Genomic DNA, 25,201 nt, shown 5'->3' with positions numbered 1-25,201 from the left:
AAACTGTGAGAGTGAAATTTCGGCCAGGAAACCAGAACGGACACGCAGAGGTCTTTTGCTCCTGTTGATGCATTTATTGAACACTTCAATAGGGGAAAGGGCTTGGAGAAATACCACTTCTTTCTCTCTTAACTGATCCAATTTTTTATGCATATGAGTAATTCTCTAACAGCAGTGTTCACGCCATTCACCCTTTGAATCTACTCAGTCGGAAAGTAGGGGAAGACAGTGTTGTGACAGTATTTATCCACAGTCAGCGTGGGTGCGCACACAACTCCAGAGGAGGCAGAAACTGCTCCGTTCTGGCCTAAGATTTCATATCATAAAAATGTAGGCCAACCCAGACAGGGAAGATACATTATTTCCCCAAAATAGTAAGCTGATTTTGGTTTTATACTCAAACACATCCCTCCTCACAAGAATCCATTCAGGTGTAAAAGAAGATTGATATTGTCAATGTCCACCACATGGCCCTATAACAGCAATGCTGTAACATGCTTGTCAATCTGGGAGTGAGGATTACCTAAATGACTAAAAATGCAATTTATTAAATAAGCGTATAGCCTACTAGACTAATTTACCTAGCCTATTACTTAAAATAGGTTAATAAAAGAAAACAAAAATAAATAAAATATAATCATAATAACGCCTATATTTTGCCTTCAATCATTTGGTTTATTCTGGTATTCTGGTACAAAAACGCACTAAAAAGTGAAATTTGCGTTTGTACCACAATCCAGATGTGCGCTGCACCTCCACTACACCCCCGTGCAGCAACGTGCGCACGCACAACCTCGCCAAAGGCAGCTGTGTCGATCGAGGCTCCCAGAGGCAACTACGTAGGTACCGGAAACTGAACGATCCTGACTTCAGAATAAAGGTGTGCCTTCTCGCTTCAAAGGGTAAATTAAGCAACAACAAAAAAATAAAGTTATTTAGCCTTGATCACTTTAAAAAAAATAGCCTACAATCAATAGTCCATCCATTCCAATATGTAATCAATAGCCTATAGACCTAAATTTGCTGGATGCATATTTCAAATGTGAACTCATTGACTTTTTCATTAGGGTATTATGAGTTAGTAACTTGTTCCTGTTTAATTGGGGCAGTTGTGAGTCTTTTAGTCAGTTTGGTTTTGACCTCATCCAAATAGGCCTAGGCTACTTGTTATCCGCATGGTTACTTAATTATAGGCTAAGCTATTAATCAATTTGCCTAGTAGCCTACATTGTGATAGAGTTTGTTGGCCTATTCTACGTCTATTCCAGTAGTAGAGGCTATGTTTCTGGCTTCGTTTACTCACTGAGAATGGTATAGTTACCCAAACTGTGAACTGAAGGCTACTTTCATAAATAAACTTAGTGGCCTTGTTCATTCCCAACAAACAAGTTCAGGCAAATCAAGTGTGGATATACAGCCCTAGGCCACCTGTTCTGCACAACAGATGCTACACAGCAAGTTAAAGATAGTCTACAGACATAGGCTTTTTGTCAGGAGTTAATGAAGACTAAAACGGAGCTAAAAGGCCAGCAAGTAGGTCTAGCCTGGGTCTACATCGCTTCATCGACGTGTCTGAATGTTGTCTCGGCAAAATGTTTTGCTAACGTATTAGCAACATAAACCTACTTAGCACACTGTAACCTGCTCATTTACTGACACTGCTTGCCCCAAGTGGTCGAAAACATCTGAATACAGTATATTTCTTTATATGTCCATAATATTGCCCCTGGTGTTTGTTTTACTCATTTCACCCTCTCTAACCGGAAGTCCGGTGTCCTCACTCCGTGTCGCTTGACGCTGTCCGTGGAAGGAAAACGGAGCAGAAGAGCGAAACATGGCGACTCCGAACAATCCGCGGAAATTCAGCGAGAAAATCGCTTTACACAACCAGAAACAGGCAGAGGAGACGGCGGCGTTTGAAGAAGTGATGAAAGACCTCAGCATTACCCGGGCAGCGAGGGTAAGGACACCCGGTTCTTGTTGTTGTGACACACACACACACACACACACACACACACACACACACACACACACACACACACACACACACACACACACACACACACACACCCACACACACACACACACACACACACACACACACATTTTGTTTTTAGCGAGCTGTCAAATCTGCATATGTAGCGCAGCGGCGGCTGCACGCAGCCCGGGCGGGATAGGTAAACAATAACAAACGACGCCTCCTGCCAGCTGTAGCCTTTTTCCTACCGCCACTGACAACGAGCATAGCTGGCAGGAGCTCGGTTAACAGTCCTGTAAACGTAGAAATGGATGGCAGGGACCCTCGTCCCAAAAAGTTATCACAATTTTTGTCCCACGCAAGAGGAAAGAAAAGGGGCGTGCGTGCGAATTTTGACAGCGCGCGCCCAACTGCAGCAGCGCGAGGGATTTCTCCTTGTCTCGTGCTCTCAGACAGGACCATGGAGAGGACGCGATAAGACAAAACGATGGAACCCACTTCAATAGAAATATAGGCCTAGGCATATACACGTTTTTTTCGTACTAAATAATTTGCTCTTTTTCGCTGTATGTAGGTTATGGCGGTGACATAAGGTGTGTGTGCGCCATGGCTGTGTAAACTTGTCTGACAGGTCTTCAGGCCTGTGTTCTCTGCAACATGAGTGACATTTACAAAAAAAAGATGAAAGCAAGCAGATTATGGGGATTTTAAACCACAATAAATCCTATGGAGGCAGGGCTTTAGTAATTGGCTGCTGCTGCATGATGGGTTAGACAGACTACAACTAGCATTTACAGCAAACCCTGCGCTGCTGCAGTGCCTGTTGTGTGATTTCTTTATTAGCTGTCAATATATAGAAAAGGATTGTGCAGGAGGAAATAAAAATCATCAGAAATCATCATTGCTTCCCTCCCATGATATCGATTCATCTGCCACTTGAATATTTGTATTCAAGCGGTGTTCCTATTTTAGATGAATTAAATCGGCCCACATAAACAAAAATAAAAAAGCGTGTAGTTCTTGTCCACTGTATGCACGTTGACATGTCTAAAGGGGAAAAGCCCATGTGCCAAATTATTAAAGGATTTGTGCCTGAGCTCCATTCAGCTTCAGTTTGGGTGCTGGTGTAGTGAACACTGGCTCACTGTCACACTGTCATGGCTCACTGGGATACTTGAACAAAACAGAGGCGTCGTACTGTGACAGGTCCAAATGCCTGCTGGAGAAGGCCTATGAAGTTGTGGCTGGATGTTTGGGTTTTCCCTGATAAACTACTAGTTTAAATTTTCTATAAACTATAGTGCGTAACTTCTGTTGCCCTCATGAGGAATTCTGAGAAATTACAACAACACTGTAGGCGCATTTACATGAGGTAAGCCTTCGCAAAACACACATGGATTGTATACATTCTGCTGTACGTCTAGGTTTTCTATTAGCAGTAGAATCAACAACTGAAACATTTCTCAGGCGCTTCTTGGGATTTTATTGAGCTCCTGCACCAGTGTTGAATAGTGACACCAGTTTGTAAACCTTGCCTGCAGAGAGAGTTCTGTTGAGCTAGGCTTAATCAACTTTGTGACTACTCATTTTACTATGGCATTAATGGAACCGTCATTCAAAATATGAAAAATATACGCACTATCTTTAACAGGTGTATCAATACTGTCAAACATGTGTGCTTTTACCTTAGACACATGTCTAGACAGGCTGATCAGAGAGTGCATCATTCATTTAAATGAAGGCCCTTTAAATGTATTGATTTTATTTGCATTTATCTATAGACACATGGTAATAAGCTCTTGGCTGGGCCAAAGTTAGACCAGTGGAAAGTAGGCCTCCGGTTTAGAGTTTCCTCTCTCTCTCTCTCTCTCTCTCTCTCTCTCTCTCTCTCTCTCTCTCTCTCTCCGACCTACCTCTACCTGTCTCGCTTTGGTTAAAAAGATTTTGGATTAGTCACCTCCTGATCCGGTAATGTTGCAATATTTAATCCTTTGTCAACAGAGTAGGTAGGAATGAAGTCAAGAAATAAAGTCTGAGGTGGGTCGGAGGCTTATCAACATACACCAGCAATACAGGCGTGGTAATTGATATTATTAGATTTTCTGCTCTTCCAACAGTGAGCGGTGGGCCGGCATGCAAAATTGTAATTGAGCAGTTGTGGGCTCCACATTGAGAAATGAAACTGGAGGTCGTTGTTGAAGTAAATACTGTCGCAAGGCTTAAGGGGGAGATTTTTTTCTGAAATCCATCCTTGTGCAAGTTCAGTCCATGTTCAATTATCCCTAAAGTGGTTCACTACCCCCTTTTTTACCGTCTATTTACATGCTCAAGATATAAAAATTACATTGAACCTTAAGATGACTCCTGTAATTGTCCCTAGCTGCATCAGACATAGCCAGAAGACACACAGGCTTTTTATCTCAATTAATATAAACATGGTGTCCTGCTGTTGTTCTGTTTCTAGTTACAGTTGCAGAAAACTCAGTACTTGCAGCTGGGACAGAACCGTGGCCAGTACTATGGAGGATCATTGCCAAACGTCAATCAGATTGGAAACGGCACTGTCGATATGGCTTTTCAGGTGAGGGACTTTTCATGTTTTCCCTGCTGTTTTGCATCCTCTCAGCAACATTTGAAATACTGTTTAGTTGGAGAGCCATACATTTGAACTAAAATTTGAATTCGTACCAGTCTTTTGGTTTATTTTTATTTTTTACAGCCATTTGATATTTATACATATCCATGGTTCTCATCTCTGTGGCCGAGTAATATCCTGCAATATTGATTCAACCTGGGCCCGCTCCATAAAAATGTTTACATAGGCTTTTTCAAACACCAAGAGATCCGTGGTTCCTGCAGGGTTCGACATAACGTATAGCCCGATGGCCCGGGGCCAGTAAAATCATATGCAGGGCAAGTTGATTGGCCAGTCACTGTCCCGCCCGGGCCAGTGACTGGCCATTCACAGTTCAGTATCTTTTTGTAGACTACATCATGGTTCATTGAAATGCGCGTTGAGAGTCGGAATGAAAGCAGTGTTTATTTAAGACTCAATATAATAAACCTAATATAAAATATATTTTTTAATGAAAGGCCAGTGGACACCGATGCGTGGGTGTTTTGACAGGCGGGGCAACAAGCGGGTGCACTCTCGCTCCGTTGGTAGAGCTGCCTACTGTCCGCCTGCGAGTCGACAAATCAATCGACTTGCTTTGCCCCCTTTCTTTCTTCCCACAGCAGAGGTTGAGGTGCAGAAAATGATAACTGCGCTTTTCCTTTATCTGCCGCCGTAATGTTACAGTATTTTCATCCAAGCCCCAATGGTAATACAAATGAGAGGCGTTATTTAAACGCTGTGAATGCGTCTCTGGTGATTGTGTCGGTTGTAGACAGAAACGAACGGAGGGACTCCGCTCACTGTACAGTATAGTCGCGCAGTTTGGCACTGTGTTTTCAGGCTCGAGACATTCAATCAGATCGCGGAAGTCTTTCCCATTGAAATCGCTAACGGGGAGAATATCCCCGGTTATTATTTTAGCCACAAACCACAGTTCATCTGCGCGGCGGCTCACTCGCTGGCGAGATCACACGGTGAAACGCTGCTGTGATCGGACGAAGGCATTGTGTGTTTCTAAGGTGATTTAACGTCATAGTCTTAGACGAGCGTTTAACTTATGCTGCATATTTTGCACTGCATTGTTTTTTATCAATAGTTTGAAAAAATGGTCCCACACCGGACTCTTATGTGAAGCTGACACTTCATGGAGAAGTGACACTCCTGCAGCGCGCACGACCAGACGTGAACTCACATACACGGTGAAATCTCCCATTAAAAAAACGGCATAACCCACTGATTTTCGGATTTCTATTCTATTTTTAAAGTCAACTTGAGCGCAAGTGGAAAACCGGTCATTCGGTCGACACATTCACATCCCTAATGCATATAGAGAAATTAATAAAAACAGCCTACCACACCACAAAGAATGATCAGACCTTCATCTCTTATTTTTTTTTTATGTTTGATCATGACTTCTGCAGGTGAACTATTCATTAAACTGCCCAAATTCAAGAATAAAAACAACCATCAAACTACTGGACTTTAAAATACTGGCCGACTCTTTCAACATACTTTTAGTTGTAGGCTTCTAATTCAATATGTTTTCCTGGTTTTATATATGAGCAATATCAACATTTCATATAATTAACTAAAAGAAAAATAACCAAATCTAAAGGGAATATCTATACTGTTACAGAATAGATATTCCCTTTAGATCTGGTTATCTTTCTTTATTTTTCTAATACAGGTATTATAATTATTGACACTAAATTATGAAGGAAAAAAAAGTGTGTGCAGGGCCAGTGAAAATATACAAGGGGCCAGTAAAACTCGGATCCACTGGCCCGACGGGCCAGTAGGAAAAAAAAGTTATGTTGAACCCTGTCCTGTGTTTTAATTCTCTGCTTCACAAGAAGTGACATACGTACTGTTTATGTAAGCAACAAGAGCACTTTGTTTGGAATAAATTGAAGAAAGCAGAGTAAATATATTAACCAACAGTCTACATAAGGTGTCTGGTTTACTGTAGTATTTTGGACTACATCCTCTCCTATGGAGTCATTTGTATCAGAGCCAGAATAACACTGTTCTAAACACTGTTTCCAAAGTCTTAGAAAGAAAGATAATCCACCATAACATTTCTGACCATGAATCATGCTTGTATAAATATTTATGTGATGATGAAGCAATGATGAGTTGTATTACACACCCAAAGTAAATAAGCTGCATTTTTTCTGGAAGGATTCACAGAGTTTTACTCGTATTCGTTGTTGTTAGGACACATTAAAAGAACTGACATTCTCAAGTATCAAGTAGAGAAAGTGTCTTGGTCGACGATGGGAATTGGTATGGTTGTTTCCCAATTCAGTCTCAGTCTCCTCATGAGTCAGTTGATGAGCAGTGGCCCATTCCAAGATATTACTCAAGAAAATACTTGAAGAAACTTGCATGAGCAGAACAAAATGGGAACTGTATCCAGATCCCTTTTTTTTTATTTCACAGGAACATCCCAATTTTCTACAGTCAATTTTCCCATGAGTCCCATTAACTTTCATCCTTTCTCTACATGCAGTACACGCATCACATTTCAATACGAGAGCTTACAAACACAGGTTTATTATCTGTGGGCCAAGGCCAGAGTCACTAGGGCGGGGATTAACCACTTCAAAGTTTAAGAAAGGATTTAGTTTGGTTTGCATTTCTTATTCAATGCTGACCGATTAGAGAAACCCTCAAAAATGGGGGAAGAATTCTCCAAATTTGATTTTATATAAATATATTTTTGTCTTTGCGTGTCAGAATTCAGGGCTGGACACAAACAGGTCGACGCGACACCACGGGTTAGTGGACAGAGTCTACCGGGACCGGAACCGCCTCACATCGCCCCACGGAAAACCCCTGTCCGTTGACAAACATGGACGCCAGATATCCTTTAAGACCGACTGTTTATTAAGCTAATTACTGTATACTGAGTTTAGATACGTCATACGCAAATTATGCTATTTTCTCTCTGAGGTCCTATGACATGGTCCTGTGATGTGATCGTGTCTGATTTGTACATATACTTCTAAGAATAGTAGAGGTGTAAGTTGTCTCACCCTGACGGCTGCAAAAACATGAGCTGTAGCCTTTTGGAGATGTTCATAAAACGTTAGTGGAAACACCTATGTGGATGGGTAGGGGGTTTTGTTCTCATATGCTGCATAAACTATATTTCCTCGTGTTGAAAACATCCAGAGGAAGGAATGCAAGACTTGAATGTGCCAAGACTTCTCCAGTCTCCAGCTATATTTTCTTAACCTGCAATCCTACATTGACAGCTGTCCATATGGCTCAGTATATCTGTCACCGCCATCTGATACCAACTGGAGGAGGTAAGACTGCCTCTCAGTAGGAAGCCCCGTCTCGAGTGACTGTGTGTCGTAGAGTTTACTCTTTTAATAACGGTCATAATAACGCTTTCCATAACAGTTCTGACTTCTATTACACTGCTTTGCACTGTCTGCATTGCATTAATTCCTAATCATGAAGATACATGGTCAGATCAGTACGAGACAAATTGGGAAAACAACCCAATACTTTATTAAACACTAATTTCATAGTTACATTTTGTGTCTGAAAATATGTTCACAGATTACATGGAACACATTTGGTTTAGATTTGAGTGCTTTGCATAAAGTACGATATCCTGTTTAGACCTAAAAAAAATCTATTTATTATTATTATTATTTGATTCAATAATTGTGATTTAAGCATGCATTTGTATAAAATACAATTTATTTTTAATGTTGCTATACTGTGGTTGAGGGATGTTTGTTTGTTATATTGTTTTTATACTATGCACAATGTGATTTTTCTTTTTTATTATTATTATTATTCTTTTGCTGCAGGACAAACTCTGACTCAGCACTGCACCAGAGCACATTAACCCCTGCCCAGCAGGCCTCTTTTATTGGGGGGTCACAGGAGCTCCAGCCAAAACGAGGTAAACATCACCTCAGGATTATTTTATTTTTATCTTTTAAAGATTTTCAATAAAACTTTATTTTCAGTAAGTCAGGATGCATGAGGACATTTTGGTGACATGATTGAATATTGATCCGGAAGGTTGCAGCAATGTAAGATGTATATGAAGTGAATTCTTATTGTATAAACTGACTTGTTGATCAGGTTCCAACGAGTCAGTTCCTAGCCAGAGTGTTTAGGTGTGTTCCTTCTTGTTATCTGCAGAGGGTGGTGGTGGTGGTTGGGGCTGTATTGTTTGAAGCCATCTTTTTGGTTTATTTTTTTTGTATTTTGCTGCTTTCTCTTGGCAGTTCAATCGAGTGCCCTCCAGTGTGTGATGAAAGGGTTTTGTATTTGGCTTTGAAGGCAGCTGAGCAGGAAAATGACTGCTGAGAAGACAGGGTGCATCCATGTTTTCTATAGATGTTACTGCTTGTCGCTAGTGTGTGGCGGGTTATTTTAACTCAGAGGGCCCTTTGATTGAAATTGTATAAATCTTCTCTGAGACATTTTTTTTCTTTGTTTTTGCCTAGTATTATTCCCAGTTAAAATAAACCTTTTTACTTTTTTTGAATGTCTTTCTTTTCCCTCTTGCTTTCCTATTATCTGTGTCATATTAATCGAGGACATGTGGGCTGTGATTATTATAAGCTCAAACAGGCTGGACATCTGTAGACCCAAGAGACTGAGTAGCTTTCATATAGTTTTTTTTCTGTCTCCAGTTCTCCTGCTCTCCATACCCGGGGCTGAAGCAATTAAACAGGAGGTTGATGAAGATGGACAAGAGCAGAACTGGGAGTGCAAAAAGGTGGAACTCCCACACTCACATCAATGTCTTATTTATTTATTTGCATCAGCTCATTCTGTGGTCGTCCTAATTCTCTAGCCGTATATTATTATTTTTCTCCCTGTAGAACCATTTGAGGCCCAAGTCCTGCAAAGTCCCAGGCATCCAGTGAGTATTTCCTTATCTGTCTAGAATAATGAAAAAGATATTTAAGAGCTTCAAATTAGGTGCGTATTTACTATTTACACTTACTGTATATCACGTGAACAAGTATGAATAAAACATGGCTTTAAATTGAGGACCATCTGACATCATTTTCCGTTTGCCCACTCCACCGCCAAAGTAATAAGAATGTGTAGCCAAAGCATTTTCAGAAGTAACCCTGGCCAAATACATGACGTCCGAATATCTCTGGAGTTGTTTGTGTTGGAAAACATTTGCTCAGTAATTCAGTTCAGATATCCGCCGTTTGAGTTTCTGTGCCTTCATTATGTCTTTATTATGTCACTGTTTTTTCAGACTGTATTAAGCCTGTCATCACTGCACCCCGTCTTGTTTTTCTGCAGCATTTTCCCTTCTCCTGAGCAGCAGTTGACCACTTCACTAAAACCAGCAGCCCACAACACTGGCGGCTCTCTCCCTGACCTGACCAACATCCAGTTTCCTCCTCCGCTGCCCACCCCCCTTGACACCGACGACGCAACCTCCTCCTTCAGCTCCTCCAACAGCACACAGGCCCTGACTAACTCGCAGGGTAAAAGGCTGCCCATCGTTGACATTTCCCCGTAGTCATGTGTGGGATATTAATGACTTCTCATTTCAGCATCCAGCGCTCTCTGGTGCCAATTTCTCTGTGACTCTACTTGTGCTTTTGAAAAAAACTTGGTGTGTGTGTGTGTGTGTGTGTGTGTGTGTGTGTGTATTGGGTAGAGCCTGCAGTAGCCATGGAAATGCAGTCTGGGCAGGACAACATGGTCCCTCAAATCATGAACACAGGAGACTCTCACCAGAACCTGCAGCTCTCCCCAACATCTCCACCACTCACTCTCTCTCAGGTACAGCCCCGCTCTTTGCCCTGACATCAGGCTTTTTGCAAGCAAATCAGTCATGCAAGCTTCAATTTTAGACAATTCCCAGTGGTTCAGATTGGTATTTTGTTTTGTGAAGATTATGAGAATTATTATTATGAAAAAATTGATTTCAAGAGTCGATTTTTTAGAGCTTGTAACAACGCATTATGTAATAATTTCAACATTATGTAATAATCTGCCGCATTTTGTAATAAACAGTCTGAACCCAAGTGCAATAAATTCCCCCCCCGCATTTTGTAAAATTATTACACAATGCGACTTTTTCTGTACAAAATTTTCAAAACCTTGAAGGCTTACTAGCACAGTGTATGTGTGTGTGCGTGCGTGCGTGCCTGCGTGCCTGCAGTGATGACAAATAATTCATTATTAAAATGAATTTTGAGCCAAGATTCATGCTAAAATAAACATCACAATGTCATACATTTTGGCTGGTTATTACATAATGCAACATTATTGCATTTTTGTCAAACGAAATAAGAAAAGAAAATCTGCATCCCTAGCATTTTAAAATAACTACCAAAATATGTCACAATGTGTTACAACATGTGGAGGAATGTATTTATTATTGCATTCAGGCTTTTTATTACATAATGCGGCAGATTATTACATAATGTGGATGTCATTACATAATGTGAAAATGTATTGCATTTTGAAGTTTTTTACATAATGCATTATTATTATGTCATGCGTTATACACGGCTTATAAAGTAGAAGTATTGTATTTTTGACCTCTTGTTTATGTGTTACTATGCTAAACGTCAGGCGGCCATCAACGCCATGAACCTTGAGCAGCAGTTGGCACAGTATGTCTTCTTCAACCAGCAGCCGTCGTCCCAGACCCACCAGAGCCAGCAGGTGAGTTTCTCCCCCAGCGCTCTTATTTTAAAAAAAAGCTAACCGCCATACAAGAATGTCAACAGGACAGGACGTATACACCAGACCAGGTTATAGTTGTTTAATATCTGAAGCACAGGCTATGGTTAGTATATAAACCACATGGAAGCACTAGCAGTATAAACACGATTGGCTGATTCTGTGTTTTCATTCACGTCAGTTTGCCAACTGCTTTTTCAATTGTCATCCACCGAGGTCAATTAGTCCGTGAATAACATGCAAGATTTGGAACTATTGTCCAATTATTGCAATTATATAAGGTCAGCAATTCTGAAGAAAGCTTGTTGTCAAAATCACTTTTTGTCAAAATCAGTGAATATCTCCTCAAGATCGGCTACCTGTCCGTACCGTTTGTGCACTGAAAAAAAACCCAGTCTTAATACAGAGACTAGGCTCTGTAAATTGAAAGTAGCGGTTAATGACAAAATATTTTATGTCAACAAGCATTCACCAGAATCGTTGACTCTACCTTTAATTAAAAAAAACTGTTGGTTGTATTGGAAGGAATAGTCCAATTGGAAGTCCACAGCATTTACTTCTTTGCAAAGGACTGTCTACAGCCAGCAAGGTTTTTCCATGAGCTAATACTGAGATTTGAGCAGCTTGTCAAATAAATGAGGGAAATAAACATCATCTTAGATCAAAACCAGACTCCCTGTTGTTAATGAAGATGATGTTTCCTGAGCTTAAAGTACTTTTTTGTTTAGAATAATTTTTTTAATCAGATTTTTTAAAGGAAAGCCTGTTGCCTAAATAAATGGATGAGCACAAATTAAGTCTCAAATTACAAGCAGGGCACAGACTTTTTAGTGTTGAGGGATGGTTGCATTACAGCCTCTGCCTCAGAGATTGTACTACGTGCACATTTTTTGTAAAAAGGAAAAAACAAAGGAAATGTGCTCATTGAGATGTAGCGCCCGCATCCATCCGTTTGCCTCAGCTCTGTGGAAAACTCTCCTCCGTCCTTGAATCAACGCTTCACATCCTGAAGTGAAATCCCTTTGAGATTCACTCTGATGTTCAGCAGAAGCAGCAGGAGCTCATAAATTAATGATTCAAAGCTAATTTGTTGACTTGGTAGTAGTTGGTACAAAATTAGGCCTGTATGATGTCTTATTATGAAACATGTTTTCTTCAAAAAGTAAGCAATATTTGAGCATTAAAAAAAAATGTAATGGGGACATTTGATATTTATTTTGGCATCTACTGTATGTTTTAAGGAAACAACATCCTTAAATCTATTTATTTGAGAGTTGTGAGAAACATATTGTATGTACAATTTATGTAAGATAATTGACAGGTTAACGAAAAACAATGTTGTGAGTTGAAAAACTGAAAATGTAATTTAAAAACTATAACAAATATGACATTTTAATAGTTTATCCTGTAGCCATTTACGCACAGCTTATTCCTTTTTAAATGTCTGCCAACATACAAAAAAAGCAGATGCTGATGTACGTTATCTGTAATGAGCCAATATTAAAACTATTAAAGGTGGATTTAGAAATTCTGGAATACTTGTTGTCAAAATCACTTTTTTCAAAATCAGTGAATTTACAGAGCCTAGCCCTAGGCTGTGTATTAACATAAAAAATTTTTTCCAGCGAACACACAGTACAGACAGGTAGCGGATCATGACGAGAAATTCAATGATTTTGACAACAAGCGTTCTACAAATTTGTGGATTCCACCTCTAAGTGTTCTTTAATGACTTAATGACATGATGTCTGTTTCTATTTATGACTCTACTCCTTGTTTCCTTAGCAGACAGGTCTAGTCCAGCTGTCGTCCTCTGTGAACTCCTGCGTTACGTCGGACAACCAGACGTCCACGCAGAACAATATGACCGTGGACATGAACACGGTGAGCAGCGGACACATCTTTATGCATTGCATCGCGTGTATAGCGGTGTTGTGTTGTGTTTCATGACAGCAACACAGTGAGGACTTGTTCCTCCTGGCTGGTTCTTGTTTTCTTCCCTGAAAATGGGTTTCCTCAATGAATCAATGTGTTGGTGCGGACACGTTGTAAGTATTCAGACTCCTTGACGTTGTGCTTTTTTCTGTGCGATAGGTAGGTAGGGTGTAGTTTGTTGTTGAGTGGAAATGTGCAGTGATCACTAAGATCAAAAAAACAAACAAATTTGCACTGTTGTTCTCTTTCATTTTAAAATGTATACCATTTAAACACAAAACAAAATTGCCTTTGAATATGTAATTTTTATTTGCATTTATTTGCACAGAACTGCCATAAAACCTCCCGAATTAACACCTGAAATAAAATCACAGCAAAATGTGCAAAACATCAAGGCATCTAATTGCTTTCGCAAGGCTCTGCACGTCCTTCAGATCTTGGCTTTCACTGCTCTATTTCTGTAATGTGTTTGGATAACTGCAGAAGTGTCCTAAATTCTCTCACTCTGAGTCGTAGACTTTACAGTGTGCAGGTCAAGTGAAACTGTGAGGAAACACAGAAAGACAGCTGCTTAGACCGCCACCTTTTTGTTGATTAGGCCAGAAATAAACAATCAGCTGTAGATGTTAGGTTCAGAAGCAAATGGGGTTACATCAAGATAATGGAAAATATCTCTTTACATTTCAAACAGGTCTACTGTAGAAACGATAATTGCACTAATAGTTTCTATCTATATCTTGAGACCTTGGACTGCTTTATCTCATGCTACCAATATTTTGATAGCTTATCTATCAATAGATTAGGACTGTGGAGGTTTGAACTCCTGTTGGCTTTTGGGTGATAAGAGATTATCATTCTCTTTGATACACCTCTGAATTTGAATAACTAGATGGTTTATCTTTTATTTACTGTGATAGTAGCGTTGATATTTCTTGGTTCACAGTTATGGTCACGTATATGCTGAGGTTGAATCGATTTACTTATTTTTTTAAATAGGAACAGAATTCTTGTTTTTCTTTTCAGTAGAAGTATTATTCTTTATGATACTGTTGGATGAGTAAATTGAAAAGAGCAGTTACGACAGCAAAGAACAAAAGAGAGCGGAGTCGGCTCTTTCTGACCCTCCAGTTTTACAGTCTTGGGTCGCCTAGCTAGCTCAGATTTCTGACAACATTTTTCCTCCACTAATTAATTCCCTATAGTTTTCTCTGTTTCTCACAGATCTTTTACCGCATTATTATTAATGCTGTGATGTGACATGTAGCTCATACTGTAATTATTTCAATTGTATTACAGCATAAGATGGTAGTATGATGAGTGATCAACCATTAAAAGCAACAAACAATTGTTTGAATAATTCCCCAGTTAGGTCACCTCCTGTTTGTGATGAGCTGGATAACAAACTAAAGTGAGACAAGCACCAGAGATACATGAAACAAAGCTGGGTCCAAGGAACATCGTCCCATGTGAATAACTCAAACGTATGCTCTTGTATCAGGCCTCCACCATCCAACAGTACCGCAGTAGGGTCGGATCCTCTGCCAATCAGTCTCCAACCTCCCCCGTCTTCAATCAAGGCTTCTCACCTGGAGGCTCGCCTCAAGTAAGGGCGTGTGAACCAGTGAGCTGCTGGCTCGCTCTGTATCAACGTCACCTAGTCCCGTGCATATCGTAGTCCTGTGCTTATTGTTGCAGAGTAGGACTCTGTGGTTGCCACCCCCCCCCCACCCCCACAACTTGCTTGTATTTTGTTGACATTAGCAGATCTGGGCAAAGGCAAAAGCAAAGCAAAGCAAAGCGTGTCTGTTCCATTTCAAGCACTTGAGCAAGACTAACAAAGATATAACAGGCTAATTTCCTCCTTGGTTAAATAGTTATTTGTTTACCTATGTACTTAGTTGGGGCGATATTCAGTAATGTCAACCTTTTTGGCGGCTCACATTTTATCGTGTCATAGCAGGAAATTCACAGTGTTCTTCAGTGGAAGTTTCTCAACAAGTCCAACTCCATTTTTAATGTGGCTAATTACATCTGTGGTTTTCATGCTATTACATGATTAGGAAGTCAAATGTAATGTTGCTGAGTATTTACGGAAACATTCCGGGAGAAAACTGATTTCCACACAAGGAAGTATATAGGCTATAATTGTTCACAATTTGAAAGAAAAATAAAAGTGTCACAATTACAGGAATAGATGATAACATTAAATGCTGATTGGTTGTGAAGCCTACCTATTTCCAGCTTTGCTCAGATCTGACCACCACTCTTTAAACACTCATTGATGTATTGTTATGTATGTGTCCCTTACTGTCCTTCTCTGCTGCTTTTGTGGATATTTTTCGTGCATCTCCACTGTTTTCCTCCCCAGTCTTGCTATAAAAGAGTCTGTACTGGAGTTTTTGTTTAAATATATATGTATATATATACAGTATATACTGTATATGTTCATCAGGACATTGTTTTTATTTTGGGTTTGTATCAGCATGGGGATTTGAAGTGGGTGGTGAGATTGTAATCCCACTCTGCCCCACAAAGTGTTTTTGAGCAGAATCATTCCCATGGTTGAACCTCAACAAACTGAACCTTGCTTGCAGGGTGGTGCTTTGAGTAAACTAAACACACCCAAAGGTAAACATGGATCAGGGTTGTTCATTTGTGTCACACTTGGTGTAAGCATTTGAGATTTGTAACCCTGGAAACCTAAAAAAAAGTACATGTTTACGTGTGCTTTATGCAGAGTATTAGCCTGGAAATCCAGAACCCATGTCTAGAACGATAGAGGGTCTGGCCACGATCAATAGACCTTCCCAACTCAAGGGGCGGCTCCTACTCGTGCATTTCAAATGCCACTGCACGCAATTGGATAACACTACAACCAATCAGAGCAATGAACAAGGGGACGTATTAAGCCCTGTTCGTTTTGCGAACAGCTGGATTAACTGTTAAATTAAAATGGACCTATTATACTTTTTCGACTTTTATGACCTATAAACGTTGTTATAATGATTTATAGTCATATTTAACCATACTAAAGTATCAAATAATGACTTGCATGCATTTAGACTTATTCCCTGCTGACCGTCTGGGGTGGCTGTGCAGAGCGCTAAACACTAGGGCAGCCGGTCGAGAATTCACTTGTTCAAATCGGTTCAAATTTCCTGCAATCGTGTCGTCACGATCCCTGATTTTTCCATGTATGGTAATGCTGCAACGTGGTGGCGCGCTCCGGCCATGCCCCCACCTTCCTGCTCAAATCTGCCCGTGCGCTGCTCAAAGTGTTCCGAAAGGAAGGTAACCACCAATCACAACGGAGTGGGGTTTGCAGGAGAGGGAGGGGGGGGGGGGGCGGAGATGGCCGAAGCGCAGTGTTGACAGAGCATGCTGAATCGCCCAGAAAATCTACATCGTTTTTTGTGATGTGATTCGTGTCAGTTTGCTCTGTAGCAGTTTTTAACAAGAAATTAAGACCAGAAAAGTAGTATAATATGAGATCTTTAAACTTTTGCCGTGGTCGGTCGATAAACTGAACATTCCTCTTACTTGCTAATGAAATATTTGAGTGCCGTCTTCCAAATCGTTAAGGGTCGGGGCCAAATCCGTCTCAAACTCAAACAACTTATCCACAGCCATCTCTGTTGTTTACTATCACGGCTTCGACGGCGCATGCACAGCACTTTCGTCATCCGGTTACGTCCGCGCCAGAGCACCATACATAGGGCCCATATCAGATATAACCAATTGAAACGTAGCTCAGAATTTTCTGACATATTTAATGACCTTCAATGGAGAGTGTACAGGCGCAGCAAATGTAATTTGCCAGCGACAGGTCTGGATTTCCAGGCTAGCAGAGTATTAGATTATCCAGTTAAATATTTAAAGTTCAACCAGAGAATAAGGCACAATTTAAAACAAATAAGAAAAAGGCTTCTACTGATTTCTTAATGTGACTTTGTGTGTTTTGAGATGCAGAGAAAGAGAAATGTGGCGAGTCACAGTGATACTACAGTATATGCCATGTTTATACTGTACATCTCTGATGCCGTGCTGTTTGCTTAGCCAGCGCTATTCTCTCCTGGTCTGAAGTGGCTCACTCGTAGTCCTGAGGTTATCTACTGGCTAAACCACAACTGACAAGCCATGTGCTCTATTATCCCGCTCTGCCCTGTGGGGACATGCGCAGCGCACACAGATAATTTGGTTTTGAGCTAGGAGGAGCACGGTCTGAGAATATGATCCAATTACTTATACATTTAAAAGGGGCCACGGTGAAATAGGAGAATTTCCGTCGCTGGTTCAATGAGGACATATCAAATGAGAAACTTTCAAGAGAATTAGCTTGCACTGTGTGAATCAGTGGAGGGAGAATAAAGTCACAAAGGGGATTATATTTTCATTGATTCCCTTTTTATATCATGGGCGATTCATTCCATTTGGTAGGTGTTAATTAAAACTCCAAGGACAGAGGAGGCTCGCATGGAAGGTCAGCCCTGCATGTCCCTTTTGTTTAGCTGTGTGATTTTTTACGGTTGATGGTTTTATCAGCACTAGTGTATACAGATTTTTGTGATGACTTTTTACGTTATGTTAAGCAATGATTCTTGCAATTTTTAAGCGTCCTGGAGAGAAGAAAATTCAGCTAATTTTGCTCTTAGGTGATTTTTTAAAGGCCTACTTCACCGGTTGGAATATGAAGGTGTATTGAACTCGGAGATCCTATTTAGTATAAATGTGCAAAAAAAATTAAATCGGATCATCTTAGCCTGAGAAAAGGCAGAAAGAGTGTTTTATGGTCTCACTGTCTAACCCCACAGTTTCTTTCTTGTGACATCACAGTAAGGGTTAGGATTAACAGGACAGCTGGGCCAAGGGAAGAGTAAGGGAAGACTGAGGGAAGAAAAACCTCATTCATTATATTATAATAGTTATTTTATAATGATAGAACGCTGGTTCCGTATGGGTGAAGTATTCCTTTAAGTAGCTTTATTTATGAAAGATTAATTCATAATTTCTTGTGATTGCAGATGTATCCCTGCTACATCTATACATCACAGTAAACAGTCAATACTTTAAAAAATGCAGGATTTTCACAAATGTCGCAAGGTTTGGCTAACATCTCACAGAACCTGCAGGCTACAAATTGATTGACAATGAAGAAGTTACTTCTGAATTTCTGCGTTTATTACAAGATTGTTTATCGCTTCTTCGGTGTGTGCTTTTACTTTTCATTTCATTAATGAGGTCCAGCAAGCATTCTTGTCTATAAAATGTAAACACAAATATTATGTCACACACACGCACACACACACACACACACACACACACACACACACACACACACACACACACACACACACACACACACTGAGCAACGGATGCATTAGCATACACTGAATTATCATACTCAACTCAAACGAAGGACATTTCCAGATTCTGTGAGGTGACTTTGGTGCTCCAGTGTTACTGCTGCTTTGACTGTGTCCTTTTCACTTTCCACATTCTATGTGCAATGTGTAACTTCTGCAGCCTGGATGAAGATTATTCGTAGTTGATGGTTCGGAGTTGTTGTTTTTCTTTTTCTTTTTTACTAGACTGTGTTTAAACAGATTTGTCCTGTTTTTATTGTTGCAGCATAACTCCATACTGGGCAGCGTGTTTGCAGACTTCTACGACCAGCAGCTCCCGTCCATTCAGGCCAGTGCTCTCTCACAACAGGTACAAGCTCTGTCTGTGCATGTCCATATTTTTTAGTTCTGCTCTCCGCCTGCAATTGCGGTACCGCAGTGACATGTTAGACACCGCAGCATTTTTGATATGTCTCTCTCCTGTGATTGCCAGTTGGAGCAGTTCAACATGATTGAAACCCCCATCAGCTCTGACAGCCTGTATAACCAAACCTCCACCCTCAACTACTCCCAGGCACTTATGATGGGTTTGACTGGTGGCCACTGCAACCTTCAGGACTCGCAGCAGCTGGGCTACAGTAGCCATGGCAACATCCCCAACATCATTCTCACAGGTGCTGCCTCGCCGTATCATGTGGCCCACTTAAGTCTTCGAGCGAGTGGCTTGTTAGAGAACAGTGGCACACTGCGGCTTGTGTTGAAAGCCTTTTGAGGAGATTTCCAAAACCAGTATAAAGAATAAAGCGTGTGCTCGGTATTTGATGTTGTGCATTCAAATATATTGACAATATCGCTATCTTTAATCTCTGTCGACCAAAACTGAACATCATAGGTGTCGCAAAGGCATGATTCATAACAGAGCTCTTATATTGCAGTAAATTGTACCTTATATCCAATGAACTGGCTTTAAATTGCCCGGCATCTTTGTTAATCTGCCACTCATGCAGTGGGCAAATTAAATATTTGAAGCCAATTTCTAAACGACTGTAGTAGTTTGACCTGTGAGTTACTGGATGGCGCAGACATAGTCCAGAGTTGACCACAAAACAGAGCCATATTTATGATCTTTTTTCCTGAGAAGGAAAGTTGTTTTCCTAATCTATAGTACCGCACTTGCACCATCCTGACGGAGCATTCAATCAATCCACACTTTTACCGTGTATTCCAAAGAAGACTAGAAAAAAGGAAATACAGTATAGACTCATTATAGATGGGTAGAACCTATACAAAATTACGATGATTGACAGTTCCAGCAACATAAAAAGCTGCTCAAACTCATAACTTTAAACACTTGAATTGACTACGTACACTGTATGGATTAACCAGTTTAAAACACAAAGCATTTCCCTTTGGTTGCTTATAAATATTAGCCTTGTCTGTTCTAAACTGCTTCTTTCCTGAAATGTGTAATTAAAATGTCAAGATGTCAAGCTTTTCACAGCTAGTTATTTTCAAATCATAACCCATAGTTCTTGTCTTTTCCTGATTTATTTTCTTATTTTAACCGCCATCCCTCTCCCCCTCCAAAAACCTCAGAGAGATAAATACTTGCCTACTTATGCATTTAACTACTCATCCCTGTCATTCATTTTTGCTGTCTTGTTTCTGCTCAGTGAGTGGCGAGTCCCCCCCTGGCATGCCAAAGGACCTGACCGGCTCGCTGTCCACAGATATCAGCTTCGATATGGACTCCCAGTTCCCTTTGGACGATCTGAAAATCGACCCGCTGACGCTCGACGGCCTGCACATGCTCAATGACCCGGACATGCTCCTTGCCGACCCCGCAACCGAGGACGCGTTTCGCCTGGACCGCCTCTAACCGCCACAGCTCCGCGAGCTCACGCATAGGTGTGTGTGTGTGTGTGTGTGTGTGTGTGTGTGTGTGTGTGTGTGTGTGTGTGTGTGTGTGTGTGTGTGTGTGTGTGTGTGTGTGTGTGTGTGTGTGTGTGTGTGTGTGTGTGTGTGTGTGTGTGTGTGAACGCTGCTGCCCTGCAGGGATTTCAACCAGAAGGAGCAGATTTCTGGAGCACGCTGTTCCCAGACCTTGTCAGGATGGAGCGTCCATTCCACACTAACCAATCCAATCGAACACCACAGGTAATGAAAGAAACAGCATTGTAGGGAAAATGCATTGAAATTGTTTCTGAAGACTGCTGCCAGCCTCCGTTCTCTCTCAGAACCGGGAAAGGATGGTTTATGACTGATGACACACAAGTTACGGTACGATCATTGTTCGTGGTTCCGCCACTACCTTTTGCAAGTGACAAATCCAACTTAGATTTATTTTAAGATGCTTACTTTTCCTTCGAGGGAGCCGGATCATGTGGGCATAAAGAGCTCGCTCCTCCTATTGTCCAACAATGACCATGTCTGCAGAGCAAGCCCTTAACAACCTACACTATATCACTCATTGTTAACAGACATTGGCTTTATGACTCACAGGAAACATTTGTCAAGTTGAACCTCCCTTTGTGCCAAACTGGCTGTCCTCAGTAGTACATTCAGTTTGGATATTGATTTAGCGCTAATCCCTGTGTGGTTTTCATAGAAGCCAAAGTCAGGCCTGGTTTGATTTTCCCCAGATTTCCTCCAGAGTCTTGAGTGACTATGAGTCATTATTTTGCCAGGAAATGCTGAATTTAGTTTTTTTACCGTGGTAAATAGCAGTCATCAGTTATGCATGATATCACAAATCACTGTGCATACTTGTTTTGCCTTAATAGCTTGACATTTTGGTTTTCTTGCAAAGATGACTCTTGTGTAAATGAGGGAGGAAAAAAAACATTTCAACCATCAAGTCATTTTTACAGTTGTACAGGTTGTCTGGCCTACATCATTCACAGTTGCATTACTGTAATTGTATTTTTTGAGGTGCGCTGATCTTTATCCGTTACTTCATCCATTTTTCACTACTGTTGTTATGTTTAATAATCATCCTTCAGACTCATTTAAATGGATGATCCAGTCATTTGTTATGGAATGGATGTTTACAGGCTTGTTTTTTTTCATATTTTACATGTACAGAATGTGATTAGATTTTGCGTCATGGTATCTATGCAAAACTGATTTGGTTTGGGACTGTAAAACAAAACAGATAAAATGAACCCTTGTGAAAAGAAAGCCAATGTGCAGAGACGGTGCCATGTTATCTTTTTTGTTTTTGATACTTTGTAAACTCTTTACATTTTTCTTTCAGTCTAGCATGGTGTAGAGAGAAAGAGAAAAAAGGCTTAGGGAGTGTGATACACACAGTAGAAACTCTCCTGGATTACTCCCAAAGATGTGACCTCAGTGTAGTAGAAATAGATATATTTTTCCAGACAATTGAACTGCCTCAATTGTTGATGCGATGAGAATGTATTTGGGTCACATCTGTACTGTTGTGTTGTTGCCATTTGGTCATCCTCATTGCCTCCCATATCTAGCCTTTACTGTAGGACCAAATATCCTTCACCTATTTATTTTCCTCCTCACGAAGGAGACATGGCATACTGTTATAAGTTGTATGTTATTTTTTTTGTTTTGTTTCCTTGGCACTACAGTGACACTGACTATCCTTTTCCTCGTCATGCTCGTGTTGTCTATGCCCTTTAATCAATTTGTTCCGTCCCTCTATCCATGTCTTTGGTTCTGCTTTTATTTGTCTTCATTCTTTATAAAATAGCCATTGAATCCAGCTTCACTCATAACTGTGTCCATGATCTCATATTGCACTTTATGCATTTATTTAAACCCTGATTCATGAGAGTTTATATACCAAACCCCCCCTCCTGTGACTGTTATGTGCACTGGACCTGTTTGCCCTGTCTTTGATTAAACTTGCCTTCTTGTAAAAAAAAAAAAATAAATATGAAAATAAGCTAAATTAAATTATAGTTATTTTTGAAAAGTCATATACAGATAGTCTATTTACAAGAGCTGTTTTTACTTAATCTGTGAGTATTTTTTGAGCTGTCTACTGTTACACCGTTTTTTCCTAAATTTAGAGAAATATCTGTATTTTGGGACAGTCATGGTCCTGTGCTGCAGCTCTTAACTAGGGAAAAATGCCTATAGTTAATCACTGATTAGCAAATTAAAAGCTTATTACTGAAATAGTTCAAGACAGAGGTGCAGTATAGTGCAATTTTTCAGATAAGTATGTTTGAATGTGCAGGGCATATTCTCACCTTAACACCGTGCCAGATGAGATGAATCGATCCCTGAAAAGTATTTTGTGTAATTTATACTGTAGTTGAGGTGTAATTAATGGTGAAATGCCCATAAAATAAATATAGGTTTCTTTTTAGGACACTAAATACTAAATAGCCATTTCCCATCAATATTCCACTACGAAGACTATTCTGTATAGCTGCAACCTAATGTCTCTGTATTGGTGTGTCACTGTCCTCCTGTGCCAGCATATTTCACCACCTTTCTCACATAATGTAATTCAAAAAAAGATTCTGACACATGTTGTTGCATCAGTTGAAATGTAGTTGTTGAGCTTGAAGATTATTTGTTTCCTTTAAAAAAAAAAGTACTCCAATGTTTTGGAGGCATACTGTTTCTGAATTTTTAATGCACTGTTTCTTTTTTATTCGTCCTTATTTTATCAATGTTGTGACTGCATGAATCTCTCCCAGTTAGGGCTAGGGTTTGATTTCCTTTTGAAAGGCGGGTGTTGGCTTTGTTTGTCTCAGTGTTTTTTCTTGTTTGGTGATATTGTCCTTATGTCCCTTTTTTTTAACTGGGCTTCATGTGTAGGGATATGTATCTTCGAAGTAATGCCTAAAAGGCTTTGGAATTATCTTTTCAGAATCAGCCTTTTATGCACATGTAGAAGCTGTCTTTTGGTATGTTTTAAACTGCAATATACAATATACAGTACATGCTTATTTTCTGTGCAACACCCACAGACTTTTGTTGTTGTTGATTATGTCATTGTAAATCTAGACTAGATTTGTATATTGCTGTTTGGTAGGAACAATGTTTTTTCGTGCTTTATGTGATATGATGTCAAAGTGAGAAAAATGCACTGAGAAATACTGTGCTGCAATATGTCATTGTGGCTCTGCGATCTCTGCTGGACCTCAGACTTTCTAGGGAGCCTGACGTTGTTGTTTTTGGTATTTCTTTGAACCTCCTCTGTTCTCATGTAGATAGCTCTGACTGATGTGTGTCGCCTGTTACTGCCAACTATTTTATGCATCAATGTTCAGATATCCATTGGTATTACAGAAGTGTTTACAGAGACACAACTTTATAACAGAGCAACGTTTGTTTTTTTCTCTCCTTAAAATGTTTCAACTTTGTTAAATACTGGATCTGGAGTAATGGACTACATACTATGAACCACATGCAGTGTAGAGCAGCAAAAAAAATATTTTGCATATACATTTAAGCGAAAGAGTAATGTCACTTGAATTGTATGAAAGTAATTTCAATATTATAAACTCAATTACATATTCTATTTCATGAGCTTTTGAAAATATATGAATTGATAACATTTCCTTTGGACTTCAACCGTATGCATTTTGAGGCCCTGAAAGCACTTTTAATTTAATTTACAGACTTTTATTGATTTAGAAATTCCTCTTCCCTTGTACTTGCTATGAACAGCTATCCCCTAAGAAGTTTTAGTTTAGTTTTATTGTGAATCTGTCATCAGCTCTATACCTTCCTCTCTTTCTTTTTAAGGGTGTATTCACACATGCCGTGTTTAGTTCGGTTGAAACGAACTCAGATGCACTTCTGCCTTCGGTGCGCATCTTTCAGGCAGGTGTGAATACAGCAATCGCACTCGGGTGCGGACCAAACAAACGCTCCGAGACCCAGCTGAAGGGGTAGTCTCGATGCGTTTCCAAACGCACTCTGCTGCAGTTCGTTTGTGGTGTGAATTTGTTCGGACTCGATCCGACCCAAATGCAGGAGGCACTGTGCCTTTTCTTTCTTTTCTTTTTTAATAAATAGCCGTCAGCTTCACATTATGGGAAAGTGTTGTTGTCGCCATTGTTAGGAAGATTAGTTGTGGTTTGACCGGGAGCCCAGAACAATATAAATGCTGAATGTGTTCAGCGATCAGATGAAAGAGAGGGGAGCGTCTCTCGCACAGTGCCAACAGGTTCACGCTGCGCAAGAAGTGTGTGTTTTTATTTTGCTTCCCATGTACGGGACCGTCAATAGCCTACTATCCCCGTGTCAGTTTGGAGCTGAACTGCGCCGACCCAGCTGATACACAGCTTAATCAGCTGAGTGTCAGTTTGAGCCTATCCTTCTCGCGTGACGCGCATCCAGCACCAAAAATACAGTAAAAATTATGTTTCACATCGTAGGCTACAAGCCACATAACGTGGCATTGACATAAGGCTACACATTATGACCATATGAAACAACAATAATTTGATGTTTTTCCTCTTTATTTATAGGTTAGATGTAGGCCCTTTTATTATTTGTAGCCCCATATTATATCAATGATATATATTTCGCAGTTCGTGCTTCCTGTTTCTCTCCACCCCAGAATGTCTGTCCAATGAATGAATGACCTCAGATCACGTGTGGTTTTGCTTCGTAATGCTGGTTCACTTGCAAAAG

The 25,201-nt window shown here is 40.2% G+C and overlaps 1 protein-coding gene across 2 annotated transcripts; it reads left to right on the top strand.

Moving 5' to 3' along the window:
* The first annotated feature begins 1,815 nt into the window (after positions 1 to 1,815).
* On the top strand, positions 1,816 to 23,878 carry crtc1a (CREB regulated transcription coactivator 1a). 2 transcript variants are annotated; one of them, XM_080034711.1, is made up of 14 exons: positions 1,816 to 1,960; positions 4,443 to 4,559; positions 7,335 to 7,462; positions 7,850 to 7,909; positions 8,426 to 8,520; positions 9,263 to 9,348; positions 9,455 to 9,495; positions 9,894 to 10,081; positions 10,258 to 10,382; positions 11,181 to 11,273; positions 13,080 to 13,175; positions 18,855 to 18,938; positions 19,062 to 19,242; positions 20,242 to 23,878. In XM_080034711.1, the coding sequence occupies exons 1-14, from the start codon at positions 1,835 to 1,837 to the stop codon at positions 20,445 to 20,447; spliced, it is 1,626 nt and encodes a 541-aa protein (XP_079890837.1). In that variant the 5' UTR covers positions 1,816 to 1,834; the 3' UTR covers positions 20,448 to 23,878. The 2 variants fall into 2 exon arrangements, with proteins under 2 accessions (XP_079890837.1, XP_079890836.1); XM_080034710.1 differs by having other exon boundaries at positions 13,077 to 13,175.
* The last annotated feature ends 1,323 nt before the right edge of the window (positions 23,879 to 25,201 follow it).

The sequence above is a fragment of the Ammodytes marinus genome, assembly GCF_949987685.1.
Source record: "Ammodytes marinus genome assembly, chromosome: 9".
In the NCBI taxonomy this organism is placed as follows: Eukaryota; Metazoa; Chordata; class Actinopteri; order Uranoscopiformes; family Ammodytidae; genus Ammodytes; species Ammodytes marinus.
This window is presented reverse-complemented; position numbering and strand designations above follow the sequence as displayed.

Coding starts and splice junctions, on each gene's coding strand:
- crtc1a (XM_080034710.1), top strand. CDS start 1,835: ATGGCGACTCCGAACAATCCGCGGAAATTCAGCGAGAAAATCGCTTTA. Junction 1,961..4,442: donor GCATTACCCGGGCAGCGAGG/GTAAGGACACCC, acceptor TTCTGTTTCTAG/TTACAGTTGCAGAAAACTCA. Junction 19,243..20,241: donor CCCCAACATCATTCTCACAG/GTGCTGCCTCGC, acceptor GTTTCTGCTCAG/TGAGTGGCGAGTCCCCCCCT.